This window comes from Dermatophagoides farinae, chromosome 10, assembly GCF_024713945.1.
Source record: "Dermatophagoides farinae isolate YC_2012a chromosome 10, ASM2471394v1, whole genome shotgun sequence".
NCBI lineage: Eukaryota > Metazoa > Arthropoda > Arachnida > Sarcoptiformes > Pyroglyphidae > Dermatophagoides > Dermatophagoides farinae.
In genome coordinates, this window is record NC_134686.1 from 872,381 (window position 1) to 893,275 (window position 20,895).

A 20,895-nucleotide genomic window follows, 5' to 3' on the forward strand; every position below is an offset into this window, starting at 1 on the left:
TTTATATATATCCTAAATATAATTAGAAAAAAAATAGATAACACACCCATCATCATCATCATCATCGTAATCATCATCATCAGCGTTTGATGTAATAATGTTATAAACTACAATCTAATATGATCTCTATATTTATTTTATTGTGAAGATGATGTTTACACATGTAGTTTGTAATTTTTCTTTTCTTCATTTGATGATGATTCCAATCAATAATAATCTATTGATACGAGATTATTTCTTTTTTCTTTTTTTTGGTTTCAATTATTCCATCAGGTTGTTTGTCTTTTTATCACACTATAATTAAGATATATTTTGAACGATTTTTTTTTCTTCTTGATCCCAGACACCAAAACAAAAATGTTGTTGCGGCCAATTTTTGTTAAAAAGTCGATTGTCCTTGAATCACACTTATAACCACCACCACCCCCATTAACAAGATAGAGCACAACACCATAAACCAATTCTGGAAAAGATGACAAACATTGCTTTCCGGATGAAATTCTTTACACATGTTTGATGAATCACTTTTCTTCATTTTGCAAATAGAAAATGGTTTGTATACTTTTTGAATGAATTATATTCCATTATTTCACTTATTTGTTGAATTGTTTGTGTTTTATATTATATAATAATATAATAATAATCATTAGTCCAATTCACTATCACTGCTACTTTCACTGAGTTGTAAGTTTGAAGCTCTAGAATCAGCACGTGACCAATTGTTTTGAATTGAATTATCACAGTCAGTATCAAAATTGTTTGATGAAGATGCACGGCATAATTTTTTGCTGTTTTTATTCGTTAACGATGCGGCTGATGATGGTATATTATTACCACTTTTGCCAGGATTTGATGGCGATGCTTTACTATTGCTATTTAGCATACAAGAAGTGACATATTTTCTGAGCGCTATCAATGTCTTTGGTTTCAGTGCTTCAAAATCGATTTCAACATTTTGTTCATCATCACATCTCAACGATGGTTCGGTTGATTGCAAAATACGAAGAACATTTTGCAAATCGGTTGCTATATAAATGAAAAAAAACATTAAATTAGATTGTATGACAGAATGAAAAATTCAAATACAAACCATGAAGATTTTCAAGATCTTTTTTCAGTTTTTTAAGATCATCAATACTTTCAGGATTGAATGGCTCAGTAAGCTGATAGGAATCATCAACATCGGAATCCGAATTGTCATCCTCCTCGTCAGAGGATAAATGTTTTCGTTTCTTGTTTGCTGAAGATTTTTGGGACAACCTTTTATTTGTTTTAGTTTTATAGCCATTCTTTCTTGGCTTTTTTGAATTGGAAAGTTTTCCATTCTTAATTCCATTAGCATTTGGTGCGATTGCGTTGAGAAGTGCAGTGGCAGCTGTAGCTTCCGGATTGTGAGATAATGCCGTTGTTAGAGCTTCTCTCAAGCATGCTACTTGAAATTCAAGCATTTTCATACGATCTTCACTGGCAGGATCATTATCTGCATTAGTATTGCCATTATGTCTATCGGCTATCATTGAAACATTGATAGGGCTGTACAAATGACCAGATTCATGTTGAGAGACACGACTTTTGAGACTATTTTTCTTATTATTTGTTTCTAATTTCGGTTTTTTGCCACTATGAGATTTGCTTGATGAATTCGATGAATCAGAAATATGATGATGACTTGATGATGTTGAGGCACTAGGCATATGTCGTACCGAAATTGATGGAGTACTGTTGTGTTTTGGAACAATCAATTTTTCTTTCAAATAATCCTCTGGAAACTGTGCATATCGATATTCGAATGCTTCCTATTAAAATAATCAATAAATGAATGAGAATCAATAAAACATTAAGAAATGATGACCATACCCTAAGTTGTCTGGCTTGTTCGATGATGGGAGATTCTGGTGGATTATAACGTAAACAATTTGAAAACATTAATCTCATATCTTTAGCGAAATCATCCACAGTGGTATATTTTCCCGATTGAATATTCGTCTGATTGAAAACAAACAATGATTAAAAATGATATGATATACATGTCATGTAGAAAAAAACTTACTTTGATAGTTGAAAGATCAATCGGTTTTTTAATTTTTTGTAAATAATCAGGATAATCATTTGGATTAACCGGTTTCCAGAATGGCCAAGCATAATTTTCATGTTTCTTGGTGAACAATTCTTTGACAAATTTACAACACTCGCTCAATGGTTTGTTCAATGGAACTTTTCTCACTGTAGGTTGTTTCACAGGAGGCGTCGAAATTGGAGCTGGTAAATCTTTACTTGGTTTACGAACCATAACACCTCTCTCACTACGTGTTGTCATCTTGATTGGTGAGAATGGTCCAACCAAACTGTTTTCACCATTCGGAAATGGAATCTGACCATCGATACTATCTGACAATGATCCACTTCGACGTTTCGAGCTGCGTTTTTCATTCAATTTTTGAACTAAAAAGGCAAAAAAATAAAAATAATTGAAATGCTCAAGCGAACAAATAAAAACCTACATTCTTCAATGTTTTGTCTTGGTGGACAGGGAATTTCTTCTTCCACAAGAGGCATATCTTTTAGTTTTTCATTGAAAAATTCTTCCAATTTTTTGCCGGCAGAATAAACATAATCGGTGGGAGCATTGAAATTATAACAATTTTTGAATATTTGACGGATATCACTGATACATTCACTAGCAGATTGATACCAAAGAAAATTGAGTCGATTTTTGACTGTATTTAGATCCATTGGTTTTCTGATAACTAGATAATAATGAGGAATCTTGAGACGGACACTATCGACAGGATTCAAGAATGGCACAGCCGTTTTATAGCGGCAAATGTATTTGGTTAGAATGGTCTTCAGAAAATTTAATTGATTCGTAAAACGATAAGGTATACTATCATCTTCCCTGTAGAAGATCATGTCGGCCATGCCTTTTATCAAACGAAGACCATTCGGTAAGATTGTTTCACCATCAAAATCAATCGTAATCGATTTCCAATCATCATCTTCAGATGCATCGATGACATTTTCAATCAATTCTTCAGTGATCAATTTAATTTCATCATCTAAATTTTCATCATAACTTTTCATAGAGATCTCCTCAATCATATCATCATCATGAGATGCAACATCAGAACTATCACCGAAAATACTTGTAGCATGAGAATGATCGAAATTATTTTCGGACATATCACCATTTGATAATAGAAACGAATCTCTATGGATGGCAACATCGAATGATGATCGTGTCGATGATGGTGGTGATGGAAGATTAATTGTTGTTGTAGTGTTAGCCATCACTGATGATGAATCTGATTTCAAACTACTGATTTCATCATTGGCATGTTCATTAAGATTCGATGATGCACGTGAATTGTCATCATCTTCCTCTTCACAATCATCCAAATTCTGTTCATTATTTAAACTTTCATTCGACATGTCAGATGTTGATGATGTCAAATGAGGTCGAAAATGATTAGAAGAGCTATACTTTCGTTTCATGGGGATTGAAGGATTCATTGGTGAAAATGGGATGGTCGTTAATTCAAGCATCTTTTTCGAAATGTCCATCGAATTTATCTCATCATGCATTTTTAGTTTCATGAATTCGGCAATTCAAGATTTTTTTTCTTTTGTTCACTGTTTGCGCTTTAGAAAATTATTATATAACAACTTTGGTCTTTTTTGGATCGCTGTGAAAGAAAAAGAAACCAAAAGAAATTTGAGATAAAATGCAATAAATGAAACACGATTTATTATATGGTTTTGTAAAGAAAATATATATTTATTGTGAAACATTATAACACTACAATTTAAGTGAAAAAAAACAAAGTGTTCAAAGTTCAGTTTTTCTACTGATGTAAGGAAAAAAATGAAAAAAAAATTTCAAGCAAAAGCATGACTAGCATATTGTCTTTCTGAAAAAAATGTTTTTCATTCAAAATAATTACCAATTATCTTGAATTGTTCTAAACTGCTTTCTCAAATGACACGGAAAAATCATCGAAATTCCCTGAGAAAGAGATCAAAATTCACATTTGAAATAAAGCAAAAAAAAAATATGTCCAGTTGTTAGATGGACAGTGGTGGTGGTTGGTGTTGACACGAATTCAGTGGCACAAAATCTGCAAAATGCAGATTTGCAGCACACCGTATCAATCAATTGATGATAATAATGTTGTTGTCGATTTGGATAGATGAAAAAATGTTGGCTATTCAATTCCAATGATTAATCTTTCCAAAAGATTTGATTATTGTTGTTGATGTCGTTGACGAAAGATGGAGATGAAAATTAATGACGACAAAAACAAAAATTAAAATCGAAGCGTGTTGTTAACATGGAATTTAAAAAAAATTCAACAACAAATCAATTCAACTTTTGTGTGTGTGTGTGTTTGACTATTTGTGCGTATCAATATTACGATTTGATATGATTTTATAATTGAGTGTTGTTGTTGTTGTTGACTATATGGAATTGATGATAATAATGATGAGCAGAAGAAAAAAAACCCGATTATAACGAAGACGAGGTTTATAAAACGGACAATTAAAAGTTTGTTGCGTGTGTGAATTGGGTGGCAAAAGATGATGATGATGATGATGTTCAATTATTAAATCGAAACAAATTGATGATGTTAAATTAATTGCTTAAACACGTTTTTCTTTTGGACGAATGGTCCATACAGAATCCAATACACACAACACAAACAAAACGCACATTCATTCCATCATAATGATGATGATGATGATGATGATGAATTCAATCCACACAATAAATAAATGGGGGGAAGAAACTTTCACATTCACAAAACGTTTTATCAATGGGGAGAATTCAACAGGAAACACACTGTAAAAACAAATACATATAATACAATAACACATACAAGGCTCATACAAAAACGTTGTGTTTCTGTTTGGAAAGAAGACACTTTTAGCACAATCGCAGAATACACACACACAAAATACAACACGACAAAGTGAGTGAGTTCAAATACAAAACATATCTGTTGTAAAAATGATGATGATGATGATGAACAAGCAAGAGCAGAGAGCAATCAAATGTGAATAAAGAAGAACGGTGAGAGTCACACAACAACACACTCAAATACACAAAACATGAAATGAGAATCGTTGTCCGTCCTTGGTTAATGTTGTAACGAAAAAAAAAGAAAAAAAAATTTTTTTTTTTGTCACAAACAAAAAAGAGACCAGCACTAATATCAGGTAAAATGAAGCACACAAGCAGGCATCCAGCGCGCGAATGATCGTACATAGATCGTGGTGCTGCTGAAACATTTATCATTTTTTCATTCATTTATTAACATCTTATATTCAACTACTACCATCAATCTAATTCAATGAAATACTACTTCTTTTTTCCATAAATAAATTGCTAACAGCATTAAAATTAATGAAAAATGAATAAATATACCCAAAAAATGATAGTAGCATTTATGGATACTATAGAAACATAACTGATAGGATCAAAATGGTCAAAAAGTAGACGTTTAAAATTATGCTATATATATATATTTGTAGACCCTATCTTTTTTCTCAATGGATAAATCTCGGCTTTTTCTTATACAATATACACACATACACAAATAGAATATACTTTGTGATTGAATATATATACAAGAATAATAAATGACGACGAAGATATACTGTAAGTATATATATATAAAATAAATTCATTCGTGTGAATAAAAAAAAAATAAAGACAAGGAAAAAAGGCGCGTACTTCATACATACAAACACATACATACACACATAAAACGTTTGTTTGCATTTTATTACTTTAATATAATACCACATGTACATAGAAAAGAAAAAAAAATCACCACCATCACTAATGGCAACAACACTATATCATCATTTTCCTTTTCCGTTAAGCGGCATATTCATTGAGCATGAACCATGCCAATATAAAAATTGTTGTTGGTTGTTGTTGTTGTTGTATATATTGTGGGAAAGGAAGATATACTTTTTTTTTTTTGTTATCATCACTATTTTCACTTGATACATACAAACTTGTACAAAATAGTAATAATATCTACTGTCGATTTTCAATTTCAATTTTTCTTGATGATTCTGTATGTGTGTGTGTGTTTTGAAATTCTTGAATTACTAGTAGTAGTAAATAGTTCCTTATATTATATAAAACAAAATGTTGATGTTAATGTCATTTCCTGTGAGAATTTCCCTTGTCTCTTTCTCTTTTTTCATTCAATATTAATACCCCAAAATCAAGTTCAAGTTTTGAATAATTTTTTTTCTTCTTTGATTTATTTCGAATTTATTTTCATTTGTTCAATAATTCCAGAAAAAAATAAGACCGGTTACTTGTATGGTGAAATTGCTTAAAGGGATGATCATCATCATCATCATCATTTATGTTCAATGTTCAAAGTACACACCAATATAATCATCATCATTTACCATGAAAAGAAAGATTGACGATTGTTGTTGTTGTTGTAGGTATATTTTTTTTCTCAAAACAAAACAAAAAAAAAATCAAATTGCAGCAGCATTCAAGAAATGGTGGGGGGGAGAAACAAGAAATATAATGATGATTTCATGGAACTTGTGAGTCATTGTGAATAGTCACTCTATTTTAACATTTGTATGTATGTGAATGTTGTTGGCATCATGTGTACTACCAATCTTCGATTATTTTGTCAATGTCTTGAAATGATAATTGAAAAAAAAATGATCGTTGAAAAATAAATTGATGATCATCATGATCATGATGCAAACGAACGTTTGTTTTTTCAATCGAATCAAAAATTTTTTCCTTTTTTTTTGTTTCTTGTTGCAGAGCATACACTGTATAACGGAGGGAGAGTGATCAATAATAATCTTTTATAATAAAAATCTATGCTACTACTACTATGCATATATATATATATATATATATTGGTGGTTATACAATGCAATACAATACAAGTGCATAAATAAAGGTGGACGTGTGTCTGTCTATTGAGAGTGGCACAAGGCACAACAACAACAACAACAAAAAAACCTCCACACCCAAAAAAAAAATTTTTCTTACAGCATTATTTATCAACCACTACTTTTTTTTTCTCATGACATATCCAAAAACAACGTAAAACAAAAAAAAACAAGTAGCAAATGTTGTGGAGTCGTGTATAATACGCGTTTTGTCGATCATTGATGATGATGATGATGTTGATTATGGTGACGGGGACAACTCAAGGACGAATGGGCGAATTTGTCGTCATCATAACGATACACCAAAAAAAAAAAAATGAGAAAGAGACAAAGACCAAATGCATGGATAATAATAATTTTGTATACAAAAAAACTAAACAAAAAAAAAAAGAAAAGAAAAGAACACATCATATCACAGAGAGAGGGCGCCATTATCGCATCATGATGATGATGAGTCGTTTTTTTTTGTTGATTCTTGTATCAAATATAACATAAAAATCAAAAATCATTCTCTCAACATAACAACAACAACAACAAGAATATTCTTTTCTTTTTCTTAATTTTGATGCTGATGATAATGATGATGATGATGATGATGATATTTATACTTTATGATTCGTTTATTTTCCATTTTGGGTAGGATGTGGGTGTGTGTGTGTTTTAGTTTTTATAATAACAAATTCAAATGCAACAAAAAAAAAAAAACAATTGCCATTTCAGAAATCAATCGTTTGTTTTTTCTGAAAAGATTATTTTTGGCAAAAAAAAAATTTTTTTTTCCACAATTCTAAAGAATTTTCGTATTCGAGAAGATTCTCTTCTATTGTGAGATTATCAGAATCTTTTTGAAAATCAAATGGATTTTTTTTTTAGTTTTATGTGATACAAGAAAAGATTATGATCAGATGAAATGAATGATGGCCAAATAGGCCAATTTATGTTTTGATGATCATAGGTCAAACACATACTCCCACACTTTGCCCTTTTTTCTCTTTCTCTCTCTTTCTCTTTACAAACATAAACAGATCCAAAAAAAAAGAAAAATGATATGATTGAATCCAATGATGTCCGAGTTCATATAAATGTGTCTAGACAATCGAGAGAAAAAAAAATTCTTGGAATTTCTTGAATCATGAATTTTTATAAACCAAAAAAACACACACACACACATCCTCAGAAAAAAAATCAATCGCGAATTGATTATCATCATCATCATCATCATCATGATCAATCCAAGTTATATAACCCGTCCGTATGGTTTCCGTTCCCCACCATTACAACCACCACCACCACCACTACTACCACCAAACTCTTGTCAATGTACAAATTATCATCAAATGTAAAGCTGGTTTTCTTCTTCTTCTTCTTGTACGAAGATTTTTCATTTAAAAAATGAAAATGATGATGATATGCGAATATGTGTGTGTGTATGTGGCAAGATCAATGCTTGTTTTCAAGGCCATTGAATCCACACTGAATACTTACACAACGCATATCATCATCATCATCATCACGCAACATCAACCAACCTCAAACCAATTTTTTCCTCACCATACACAACACACACACACACACAATACCAGATATCTTGAAAAGTTTCTTTCCCTCTCTTTTTCATTTTGAATTGAATCGATAAAATTTCACATTGCCACCTTGTTTGCATTTTGATTTTTTTTTTCGTTTACGATTCTGTTTTTGATTTTTCATTGGTCAACAACAACATCGACAACAAACAAACAAACAAATGATTCATCGATGCGATTCTAAACACGTGATGATGATGATTCTTTTGAAAATTTTAAAACAGGAAAAAAATTTTTTTGTTTTGTTTTGATAATTTAAAATCATCATGGAAACAACATTGTGTATGATTGCAATCAATCAATCAATCAATATGACAACAATAACAAAACAGAAAAAAAAATCAGGCCATTTCCATTAACATAAAATCAGAATGAATCATAAGACTAATAATCATAATCACCATTTTATATAATGTACAATTTGTGTAGATCGATCGTATCGATAATAAATGTGTGTGTGTGTATGTTGTAAATATGTATGTATGGAGATAAAAATAAATCAATGGATATCAATCAGACAAAATTTGGAAAAAAAAAAAATTTTTTTTTCCTGAATGAATTTTCATCAAACATGACAACAAACAAACAAAATCAAATTGGGGAATTTGGAAAAAAATGAAACGAAACAAAACGAAACGAAAAAAAAAACACTCAGAAACTCGGAAACTACGTCTTATGAATCATCGTGAATCTTTTTTTTTTCAAAAAATAAAACGAGGATTTTTAAATCTTTATGATGATGATGATTTCATCATGTGTACAAAATAATAATAATACACTGACACACACACACACACAAAAATGTAGCATTTTTATTAGATAGCAGTAGTAGTAGTAGTAGTAGTAGTAGCAGCAAAAAAAAGAAGCCATAGCCTGGAATTATAAATGATGGAAAAAAAAACGATATTTTTTTCCCTTGTCACACACAAACAAACAGACACAAGGATACAAAAAAAAAAAAAAAAATTTCTGCCGACAGCATGTAAACGGCATGGCATTTATTTTTTTTCATTATTAGCATGTCAAACACACACACACAGAACAGCATGCTGAATCTGTGGATTCAAAATGATAACAAAAAAAAAGCTGGCGCGATATTTAAATCAAGAAAAAATGGCCAAATCGATTTAAAGTAAAAAAATTTATTAAAATAAATAAACAAAAACGAAAGGGTTGCTTGATTTATTCACAAAATGATTGATTGATTGATTTTCAAGAATTTTTTTTTTGCATGTTGTTTGTGTGTATGTCTGTATAATATTTTTAGAATTACAGAATTTCAGTAATTTTGTCCATCATACTAAAGAATGATTCCAAATCAAATTGAAATATATAAGAATTAATGTGTAGCTTTTAACATTTTTTGTTTGTTTGTTATTTTAGTATATCACGCGCCTGGTTTTAACACCAAAATCATCATTAAAATCAATGTGTGTGTGTGTGTGTGTATAGTATGAATAGATGGATAGAAAATTCTGAATGAAACAACAACAGAATCTAATGCACTGAACCAACACACTTACACACACACATAGACATAGTGAATCAGTTTTCGTCTGAATCTCGGTCATATTCTTGATTCTTTGCTTCTTTTGCGAATTTCTGTATTCTTGTGTTAATGCGTTCGTGTGTGTGTGTGTTTGGTTTATGTTTGTTGCTCTATTTTTTTTTATTGTCGTTTATTTTTTTTCTCTGGTTGTTTTTGTTCACATTTTATTCTTGTTGTTGTTTTTAAGATTTTTTTTTGTTTAGTTTGTTGTGTTTGCATCCACACAGTACAGGAAAAGAATATTCATTCAGTTTTTGTTCAACATTTGGTTTGATAATTTCATTACTGCCTATTTATATTTATTGATGATTACAATCCAATCGATGACAATGTGAATCATCATCATCGATCATCGATTTTGATTATTTTTGATGATTGAATCAGTTGTAGCATCAGCAGCAGCAGCTAGTAGTAGTTAGTTTGATTGGCCATCATTTGGACATTTGAATCATCAACAATTAAATCATCATCATCATGTCCACGTATAACAAATGTCCAAATATATTTTTTTTTGCACGTGCACGTGTATATTCTATATGTTTCAATCAATCAATCAATCGATTCTATTGTGAATGATGCTTCTTCATGATTCATTCAAATCATCATCATCATCCAATCTAATAGTCCCCAAATAATAAAAAAAGTAAGCAAATTGCCTCTTTTCGCATTTTTTTTGTATTTCATTAGTCCAAAAAAAAAAAATGTTTTTCGTTGTCATTTTGTTGTTTTTATGTGTCTAATTCCGTCGTTAGGTTGTGTAGTTGTTAATGGTGTGTGTGTGTGGTGTTGGTGTTTGGGTAAAGAAAAACATGATGACGACAATCATGGTATAATTTGCTTTTTCATATGTTTCTCTCTCTCTCTGTGTGTTTGTTTGTTTGTTACTATCTTTATCTCGAATGATTTTCTGTTTTTGTTTTTGATTTGATGAATCAAATAACCAGGATTTCATTTCATTTCATTTTTTTTTACTTTGATACATACACATACACATTGAGAATAACCAGGAAAAAGAAGAAAAAAAACAGAATTTTTTTTTTGCTGGTTGGTTGGTTATCTATAAAATGTTTTTTTGTTTTGTTTTCATTTGAATTTATTATTAATCTTTATGCATTACACAATTACCAGCCCGGTACAGGCGCTTCGCGCCTGCCCCAGACTGGCCCTGCGGGGCTGACTCCTGACAATCAATATAGCTGGATACCCGCAGGTGTGGCGGCTGCGCCGCCCCCCCTGCTTGGTACCCAGCCAAAGGTATGATTTCTTGAGGTCAATAGAGCTGGATACCCGCAGGGGTGGCGGCTGCGCCGCCCCCCTGCTTGGTATCCAGTCAAAGATATAAATCCTTGACGGTCAATATAACTGGAGGTCGGCTGCGCCGCCCCCCTGCTTGGCATCCAGCCAAAGGTGTCAATTTTAACGCTTCGTGCCAGACGGTGGATTTCTATGCACGGCGTTTTGCTTCCGGCTTTCGGTTTGGTACCGCAGGGTCAGCCATGACTTTTGTATTGTACCTGACACCTTTGAAAATGTTACGTAAATCCAACATCAACTTATTGATCAAACAGCATACTTATTATTGTTCATCGATATCGATAAGAAAAGAAGCCATACAGCTCAGCTTCAGTTTTACTCACACAGGCACACAAAATGAAAATCACGTTTGTCACATGTATTATCACAATAATCAATTCGAAAAATTCGAATTCGAACTCTTTCTATGTTCTATTGAATGACTGCACCATCTATTGGATGCAAAATCTGCAGCAAAGTGTGCTGAGCTAGAACAATGAAAAAAAGCTTTGTCAAAGCTACATACCACAGAATGCGTTTCTTTGGAAGCGACTTCTACTTCTGAGCTGGACGAACTGTTTCAGCGGCATTCAAAAGTTTTCCAGCATGCTCAGACACACACACACACAACACACACTGAGTAGCTCATACTAAATAGTTATGTTTGTACTGAAAATAAGCAAGAATGGCCGGCTCAGCTTCGCCGCAGTTTACACACATCCTTAGCGTCATAGTATAGTAGATGGCACTAATGAAATATATATTCACAATTGACATACATATGTGAACGATGGCAAACATACACAAACACACATATACACGCAAGGCAAGAATCAATCAATTGAGAGAATGAGAGAAAGAGAAAAAAAGGCCGTGAGAATGAAAAAACAAAAAAAAAATCAATCAATAATCGATCGACAAATATCGACGACAATAAAAATTAGCAACAACAACAACAACAACAACAAGGAACACAACAAACGAACAAACAAGCGACACACACACATACACACGCAGGGAGCGAATGGATATATATACAAAAAGAATAAATATATGAAGAATTTTCTTACATTATCATTTCCTTTAGAACAAATTTTGTTTTTCTCTCTTCTAATATATTGCCCACACACAAATTCTATACACATATACACCACTATTGTCTGATGGAATAACTGAATATTTGGGAGTATAATCATCATCATCATCATCATCATCAGCATGATAAATAATAATAACATAACAGGAGATTATTATACCCACATATAGCCCAACACACAGAATACAAGAAAAAAAGGCTATAATTTTGGTAACATTTTTTGTTTCTCATCATTCACCATTGTGTGTGTGTGTGTGAATGAATTGTATATACAGGCAAAATGAATAGAAAAAGAAAGGAAAAATAAAAATTGAATTCATATATATGAAAAAAGAATGAATTTGTATCAAGATTATTTTGATTGAATTTTTGATGATTCCATCTCTTTCTTTTTTTTTGATTATATCAAAATTCAAAAAAAAATTTTTTCGATTCAATTATAATTCAACATTTCATATATATTATATAGTGGGGGGTGAAATCCAATCATCAAATTGCAGCAAACACAATTCGATCGATCGATTTTGTAATATTATCGATCATCACCATATGGAAATCTTCATCATCATCATCTTGTGATTATTGTTGTTGCTGCTGTTTTTTATTGTCGATTTAATTGAATTTCGTGTTTTTTTTTTGGTTGAAAAAAAATTCATCTCACGCAAATATAACACTATCTGTCGGTTTTGAATGAAAATAATTACAAAAAAAATTCGAACTTTAACAATTTTTTTTCATCATTCCATTTTTTTTGTCAAAAAAATGAAATCGATAAAATTTGTGGATGATGATGATGATGATGATATTTTCATATTCATGAACACAGATGTTATGTTTGTGTACACATGATTTCTATCAATGATGATAATGAATGTTGATGCCGGTGTAGTGGCGGTGCTGGTGGTGGTGGTGGTGGTGATGGAACCCATTTTTTTTTCAATATTTTTTTGTTTTTCTGTTTGATCATCATGACTCATTTATGATGATGATGATGATGATGATGATGAAGATGTCGTCGTTATTATTATTTATTCATCATCAGTTATTATATGGCGTTGATGATTTTGTTGTCATGAAATTAATATTATTAGTGATTAGTGATTTTTTTTCAGCAAAAAAAAAAAAAAAAAAAAAAAAAAGAAATTCTGACAAATCATATATCAACAATTGTCAACAACAAACATTTGTAACATATCATCATCATCATCATCATCCATCGTTGTTGTTGTTGTTTTTTTATCAACATTTTTTTTATTGTTCGTGCACGTAGCACACACACACACAAACAAAAAAAAATCATTGAAAGTACGTGCTTATCAAAGTTTTTTTTTTTTTTAATCTTGTCGAATGTTTTTAATTCGTCACCACCATTCTTCAATAATTTTTCATTTTCAAAGAATCGATGATGATGATGATGAAACAAATTAAAAAAAAAAAAAAAATAGAAATTGGGCCATGTTCATATAAGAGCGAAACGGCTTCTAGCATGACAACAACAAAAAACATGTATTAATCGATGATTTTAATTGATTTTTTTTTTAATATTATTATTATTATAATCAAAAAGAATTCATCTACTCACGCGTAATTGTGTGTGTGTGTGTGTGTGTGTTGTATATGGATGCAATCATCCAATCCATTTTTTCCAAGTAAAATGAAAATCCGTATAAAAACCAACAGCAACAACAAAAAAATATTCGAATTTTACGAACACACACACACACACACACGTTATTTATGAATTTGTTTCCTCAATTTATTGGCTCAATTTCATCATCACTTTTTATTTCAAAATTTATTACAGTGTGTATGTGTGTGTGTGACCTACTACTACTACTACTACTACTACTACTATTATCCGTGTAGTGAAATTCGAATTTTTTTTTATTATCGAAATATAAGATTTTTCACTTTTTTTTTGTATGTTCACCTAATAATTTTCATTTGCATTCTATTTTCTAACAAAAAAAACGAACGAATTTGATTTCAATCACAACAACCAAAGGTAACACCACCACCACCACCACCATCAAGCGACAAAACGTAAGTTTTAAAATTTGACAAAATAAAAACTCATGTTTCTCTTCAAGTGAGTGAATGAATGAGCATGATGATGATGATGATGAAATTTTTTCCTCATTTACCATCGCCATCATATCAAATCAAATCAAATCAATGTTTTTTTTTTTTTTTTTTTTTTGGTCATTCAAACCGTTATTTGATTTGTTTTTTTTTCGAATGTGAATTAAATTTCTATATACACACAATTTCCATTGCCGTCCTTGCTTTGTCATCGTAATATTGATGACGATGATCATTGTGTGATGATGATTGGTTGTATGTTTATGTGTTGACAATAATCAAAAAAAAAAAAACGACAACAACAACAACAATAAAATATGAATATATATGAAAATGAAACAATGTTAATCATATACATTATATCAACAGTCATCAGAAATATGTTAATCATAATCATCATATTTCTATGGCTGTATTCCATCCATCAATCAATCCATTTTCATCAATATAATAATGGTAAGCAAAACATAGGAAATAAAAATAATCCACATTACATTTGGTGATTACAAATCAATTGTTGTTGACAATCAATCAATCAATCAATCAATCAATAAGCAACAAAACAATGTGATCTAATTTGATTATCCATCATCATCATCATCATCATATAATTGTTTAACATAGTGGTTAATTATTATCAATTCGTAACCACAACAACAACAATAAATATGAAAATGATCCATAAATAATAATAATAATGATAACCTTGTCAGATTAATAAGATCAACATTTTTGTTTGTTTGTTTGTGTGTGTGTTGATAACCTCAAACACACAATATATATATGGTTTCATTGTTTCAATTATCATTATCATCATCATAATGAAATGTGTATGTGTAACATTTAATTTGGCTTATTTCCTACCCCCTTAAAATATATATCATATTATAATTGACGACAATCATTTATGATCGATAAACACAGAACAACAACAACAACAACAACCAAATGTTTTCTTCCTCTTTTTTTGTTTTCTCAACATGTAATTGTGTTTTGTGCATTATTTGATCAAAAAAAAATTATCATCATTTCGTATGAATCATACACACACACAAAAGCCTCATTTAGATTTTATTATTAGTACAACAACCAAAAAAAATCATCCAAATTGATAAAATTTTTTATTTAGATTCAATTCAATAATCGGGTGGGGTTTTTTTCATTCAAATCAAGTAATCATCATCATCATCGTCATTATCATTCTTAAGGTGTGTAAATGTGTGTTATATTAGGTGTATTATTGTCATGTTTACACTTAACAATTGTAAAAGCAACAAATCAATTTGTCAATCGAAAAAATGAAATCACAGACATACACATTTCACTTGAAAAAATTTTTGGTTTGCAATAACTAAGACACAATCAATGAGATGATGTGACATAAAGTTTTTTGTTGTGTTTTTTTTATCATTTCAATTTGTTTGATTGAACTGGATTCTTCAATCGATCATTTTTTTGTTTCATGATTTTCGTTTTTCTTTCAACAATAAATTGATTTGTTTTTTTTTCTCTTTCTCCAACTTTTAGGTATTCAAATTGACAATTTTGTATTGATCGAATAGCATACATACATACATACACACACACACACACACGCCACGGGCACGACAACATTAAAAAATGATGTCAACAAAAACAACACAAGAAAATTGTACTGAATCAAATTATCTAAGCCATGTATTGACATTAACCGATCGAATATCTGAACCGGCACGTGATTGGATACAATTTTTATTCGATAAATATGAATCAAATTTTGATCGAACATCAGCTATTTGTTCGGAAATATTATCACTAATGATATTGACAATGGGCTGTTTCTGGCTAATTGGCTCATTCTATACATTATTGGATTATTTTCAATGGCCAAAATTTCTATATCGTTATAAAATACAAGATGATAAACAAGTATGTATGTCTGTGTGTCTGTTTGTCTGTGTTTTATTCTTATGAATTTCTTATGAAATCTTTTTTCTCATTTTCTTATAGATCACATTGGATGATATTATTGAAACGGCAAAAGTAGCATTCTATAATCAAATTACCGTACAATTATTGACAACAGCATTGGGATCTTTGATAATGAATAATTTACCATTCGACAGAAATTATCGTGTGCCTCCAGTATCGACAATTATTTATCATTTAGTTGTTTTTGTATTTCTACAGGAGATCACATTTTACTACTTACATCGTTTACTTCATTATAAATTCTTTTATCGTTTTATTCATAAAATTCACCATAAATGGCAAGCACCGATTGCTATATCAGCATTATATTGTCATCCATTTGAACATTTTTTAGCCAATCTTGTGCCTGTACTAATTGGACCATTTTTAATGCTTAGCCATCGTAGTACGATTTCAATATGGCTATTGATTGTTCATATTGTTACATTGAATGATCATTCTGGTTATCATTTTCCATTGATGCCATCACCAGAATTTCATGATTATCACCATTTAATGTTAGTATAATATATCCTTTATAATATATATCAATCACTTGATCAATAATGAACAAATATTTTTTTCTTTTATCATTTTCATACTTACATCCAAACAAATTGAACAGGTTCAATCAAAATTTTGGTCGTATGGGATTTTTAGATTATTTTCATGGTACAAGTGAACGTTATTTTAAATCAAAATATTCAAAACGACATCAAGTACTACTTAGTTTGACACCAATGAAAATATTGATACCAGATAATGATTAATCTAACAAAATCAATCAAGATTTTATAATATTATTATTGTTTTATTTATAATATATATTACATCTATCAAATTGTCAATTGTGTTTCATTTAAAAAATAATCTAATCCAACAAAACGTGAAATGTTTCACTTTATTGATGTGTAAACATACATACACACATAAACAGACACAGACACACAACATTATTCTTCCAAAGATTTTAATATTTGTTATATTATTATAAACGATCAACAAAGTATTTTTCATTCATGAATATTTTGCTATGGCTATTTTTTTTCAGAATAAAGAAAAAAAAACTTATTCATTGAAAAAAAAAACCACTTGTTGTTGTTGTTGCCAGGGGCTCATGTGTGAATAACAAAATACCTATCTATTGAAATCAATGATGACGTGAAAATCAATCATCATGATGATGATGATGATCAAAAATGGCAAAAAAAAAAACAACAATCTTTCTTTTTTTTGTATGATGTTCTTTTTTATTTTAAATTCAAGGAAAATCAACGAAATCAACAATTAATAACGTATATATATTGAGAAGATAAGACTGATAAACTACAGGATGGTTAGTAAGAGATTAATACGGTACAGCACATATGAATGTTAATTTTCTTGAATACAAAAGTCAACAATACCGTTTCGATTAAACAAATAACACACAATGATGATGATGACGACGATGATTCAGGGACACTGGCATCTATGTTTCTCATTATTAATTCAAATTGAATTTGTTTTTTTTTTTTTTGATCCTTGAATAATGAGAAAAAAAAATAAAGAAAGAAAGAAAAAGTTTAATTAGAATTTGAAGATGAGATGGTGGTAAAAACAACACAATGCACACACACACACAGAGAGAGGTTTTTTTTCATTATCGATAAACCATGATGATGGTAGTGTTTGTGTGTGTGTGTGTGTATGCTGCTGCTGCTACTTATCAAAATGTAAAAGAAAAAGAAAAAACCTCGTCTATTTTTTTCTGAATAAAAAGCCAGAGCCATCCATTCATTTCATTTTTTTTTTAGTTTTTACATTCAAAAAATTGATCAAATTCGATTCATCATGAAATCAATCAACTGTTCAATAATAATTGGTTTATTATTCATCATGTGTTTATGGTCAACAATTTTCATTGTAATAGTAGATGTTCATCAATTGAATTCATCAGATTTTGGCCGTATTGTTGATCATCCACATCGTGATGGATCAAAGTCCAAACAAATTGTCATGAATAATGGCCATTGTTTACCATTGGTTGCATTTGGTACATGGCAATTGGGCAATAATAGTGTTGTGAAACGAGCCATAAAATCGGCTATAACCAATGGTTATAGATTGATTGATACAGCAGATATTTATGGTAATGAACAAATGATTGGTGATATTCTACAAGAATTATTCAAAGAAGGAATCATAAATCGTGATGATTTATTCATAACAACAAAAGTTTGGTGTAATCATTTTTCCAAATCAAGTGTCATCAAAAGTATACAACAATCGATGCAAAAATTAAAAGTTTCCTATATAGATCTAGTGTTGTTACATTATCCAACTGGTTTCAAAGAAAATGATGATCAAGATAAATATCCAAAATTTAAAAATGGTTCCATTATACCACGAACATGGAAAAAAGATTCATATTTAGAAACATGGGAATCAATGGAACAAGCCATACGTAATAATTATACACATTCAATTGGTGTATCAAATTTTAATCGTAGACAAATAAAAACATTACTTTCAAAAGCAACAATAAAACCGGTTATTAATCAGGTAATATAATCTAATCAATATGCAAATATATAAAAAAAATGAATTTCATTCAAATTTTTTTTTTTATTACAGGTTGAAAGTCATCCAAATTTGAAACAAAAATTATTATTAAAATATTTGCTTGAAAATCAGATTATAATGCAAGCATATGCACCAATAAGACGTGCAGATAAAGAATTATTAAATGATCCACGATTGATCGCAATTGGTGAAAATCATAATAAAACTAGTGCACATATTGCATTACGTTGGCAATTACAACGTTCAGTACCGATTGTTGTGAAAAGTTCAAATCCAAAACGAATAAAATCCAATATACAATTATTTGATTTTCAATTAACCAATGATGAAATGAAACAAATTGATATGATTGATGAAAAACAACGTATATATGATATAAATGGACTAACTAATCATCCAGATTATCCATTCAATGAAGAATAAAATGAAATGAAAATTGAAAAAAAAAATCCACAAGAATAAATGTTTGTCTTGTATACATAATTTTTCAATTATATTGGACAAATATTTGCTTTAAAAAAAACAGCAGCAACAGCAAAAATCATTGAATCAAATTGACCTTAACTTATTTTATTCGATTTGGTCAGTTTTTTTGTAATTTTTATTCTGGTAACCACGCACACCAACACAATGACCATCATTTTTTTTGTTTTGTTTTGTTTCCAAACATAATTCCATAAATGTCCATTTGTCATTTAAATACTAATGATAATAATAATAATAAAAAATTTCTGGCCAATTATAATCACGTATCTTGAGATTTTTTTTTCTGGTTTTTTTGGTCTTGGGTTTCAAAGGTTATTATAAAGACTCCATGGTCAATGTTATGAGTAAATGAACAATCACCAGCAGAGAAAGAATTTTTTTTTTTTGGGTTGTACGCAATAATAATTTTTTTTTTGTTTCACAATGTTCATTTTAATCAAATTTCATCATTCATTCTATCTATTCATTTATTACTATTAGAAAGATAGACAGACACAATCACTCACCACTCATCATTGGTCTTTGTCTTTTTTTTTATTTTGTCAAATTTAGTTCATAACAACAACAACAACAACAACAACCAGTCAAAAAAATAAAAGCCAACTAATAATAATTGTGAACCAGCAAAAAAAAAAAAAAATTTGGTTGGTTGGTTAGTTAGTTGGTCCACTTTTGCCTTCGATTCTAATATATTTTATTATGTGGATTTTCAGAATCTATCTATCTCCCTTTGTTCTAATAATAATAATAATATTCTGTCATTTATTCATTGCGTGATATCCATATTGAATTAGTAGTTGTTGTATATATATATATAAAAAACCATGTATATTCATATAAATATAGAATTATTCTGTCCATAAAAAAATGTATGCGTGTGTGTGTGTAAAGTCATGATAATCTAATAAGAATAATGAAAACAAAAAACAAAAAAAAAAATTTCACTATTCACCAAGGTATATTATCATCATTGGAAAAATTATCGTTTGATCCAAAAAAAATACTGTCCGATCATCATCATCATTTGTAGTTGTATATGGAAAAGGTGTGTGTGTGTGTGTGTGTGTGTTGCGTTTATATCTTTCTATCTATCTACACATTAATTATAATGCAAACTTTTTTTGCTGTTGTTGTTGTTATTGTTGGTTGGTTTGTTTGCCACAAAACAAAACTCTATTATCTGATGATAGTCTTCTTCTTTCTTCTTCTTCTTCTTTTTTTTTATTCATTGAAAATGACAACAGCAACGAACAAGATGATTGAACAAGAATCGTAGGAGGATATCATATATATAATATTGTACTCTCGGTACACACACACACACATAGTGAAAAAGAATTGCAAAATTT

General features: G+C 30.0%; 3 protein-coding genes and 1 long non-coding RNA gene across 8 annotated transcripts; 2 read left to right on the plus strand and 2 right to left on the minus strand.

Annotated features, from left to right (window-relative positions):
* Positions 1-174: 174 nt before the first annotated feature.
* LOC124490185 (bromodomain testis-specific protein) lies at positions 175-5,969 on the minus strand. Its single transcript, XM_047052645.2, has 6 exons — positions 3,942-5,969; positions 2,502-3,683; positions 2,051-2,442; positions 1,858-1,986; positions 1,091-1,796; positions 175-1,026 (listed from the first exon to the last, which is right to left on the minus strand). Exons 2-6 carry the CDS (start codon positions 3,592-3,594, stop codon positions 647-649), a joined length of 2,700 nt encoding a protein of 899 aa, XP_046908601.2. The 5' UTR covers positions 3,595-3,683; positions 3,942-5,969; the 3' UTR covers positions 175-646.
* A 7,620-nt stretch (positions 5,970-13,589) lies between these two features.
* Positions 13,590-17,380, plus strand: LOC124500282 (fatty acid hydroxylase domain-containing protein 2). 5 transcript variants are annotated; one of them, XM_075734615.1, is made up of 5 exons: positions 13,590-14,506; positions 15,675-15,753; positions 16,073-16,453; positions 16,535-17,013; positions 17,121-17,380. In XM_075734615.1, exons 3-5 carry the CDS (start codon positions 16,166-16,168, stop codon positions 17,263-17,265), a joined length of 912 nt encoding a protein of 303 aa, XP_075590730.1. In that variant the 5' UTR covers positions 13,590-14,506; positions 15,675-15,753; positions 16,073-16,165; the 3' UTR covers positions 17,266-17,380. The 5 variants fall into 5 exon arrangements, with proteins under 5 accessions (XP_075590730.1, XP_075590732.1, XP_075590734.1 ...); XM_075734616.1 differs by lacking the exon at positions 13,590-14,506 and adding an exon at positions 14,637-15,001; XM_075734617.1 differs by lacking the exon at positions 15,675-15,753.
* Positions 17,381-17,718: 338 nt separating this feature from the next.
* LOC142597851 (uncharacterized) lies at positions 17,719-20,201 on the minus strand. Its single transcript, XR_012832456.1, has 2 exons — positions 18,201-20,201; positions 17,719-18,018 (listed from the first exon to the last, which is right to left on the minus strand). It is a non-coding gene; the product is annotated as an uncharacterized LOC142597851 (long non-coding RNA).
* LOC124500281 (aldo-keto reductase family 1 member B1) lies at positions 18,206-19,805 on the plus strand. The gene is made up of 2 exons (XM_047064337.2): positions 18,206-19,039; positions 19,112-19,805. The coding sequence occupies exons 1-2, from the start codon at positions 18,329-18,331 to the stop codon at positions 19,481-19,483; spliced, it is 1,083 nt and encodes a 360-aa protein (XP_046920293.2). The 5' UTR covers positions 18,206-18,328; the 3' UTR covers positions 19,484-19,805.
* Positions 20,202-20,895: the final 694 nt, after the last annotated feature.

Bases quoted from the DNA above. Each gene is read 5' to 3' on its own strand.
- LOC124490185 (XM_047052645.2), bottom strand. From the start codon at position 3,594: ATGAAACTAAAAATGCATGATGAGATAAATTCGATGGACATTTCGAAA. The intron at 1,797-1,857 runs GTATGGTCATCA...TTATTTTAATAG, and splicing joins AACAAGCCAGACAACTTAGG to GAAGCATTCGAATATCGATA. The intron at 1,027-1,090 runs GTTTGTATTTGA...TCATTTATATAG, and splicing joins AGATCTTGAAAATCTTCATG to CAACCGATTTGCAAAATGTT.
- LOC124500281 (XM_047064337.2), top strand. From the start codon at position 18,329: ATGAAATCAATCAACTGTTCAATAATAATTGGTTTATTATTCATCATG. The intron at 19,040-19,111 runs GTAATATAATCT...TTTTTATTACAG, and splicing joins TAAAACCGGTTATTAATCAG to GTTGAAAGTCATCCAAATTT.
- LOC124500282 (XM_075734615.1), top strand. From the start codon at position 16,166: ATGATGTCAACAAAAACAACACAAGAAAATTGTACTGAATCAAATTAT. The intron at 16,454-16,534 runs GTATGTATGTCT...ATTTTCTTATAG, and splicing joins AAATACAAGATGATAAACAA to ATCACATTGGATGATATTAT. The intron at 17,014-17,120 runs GTTAGTATAATA...CAAATTGAACAG, and splicing joins CATGATTATCACCATTTAAT to GTTCAATCAAAATTTTGGTC.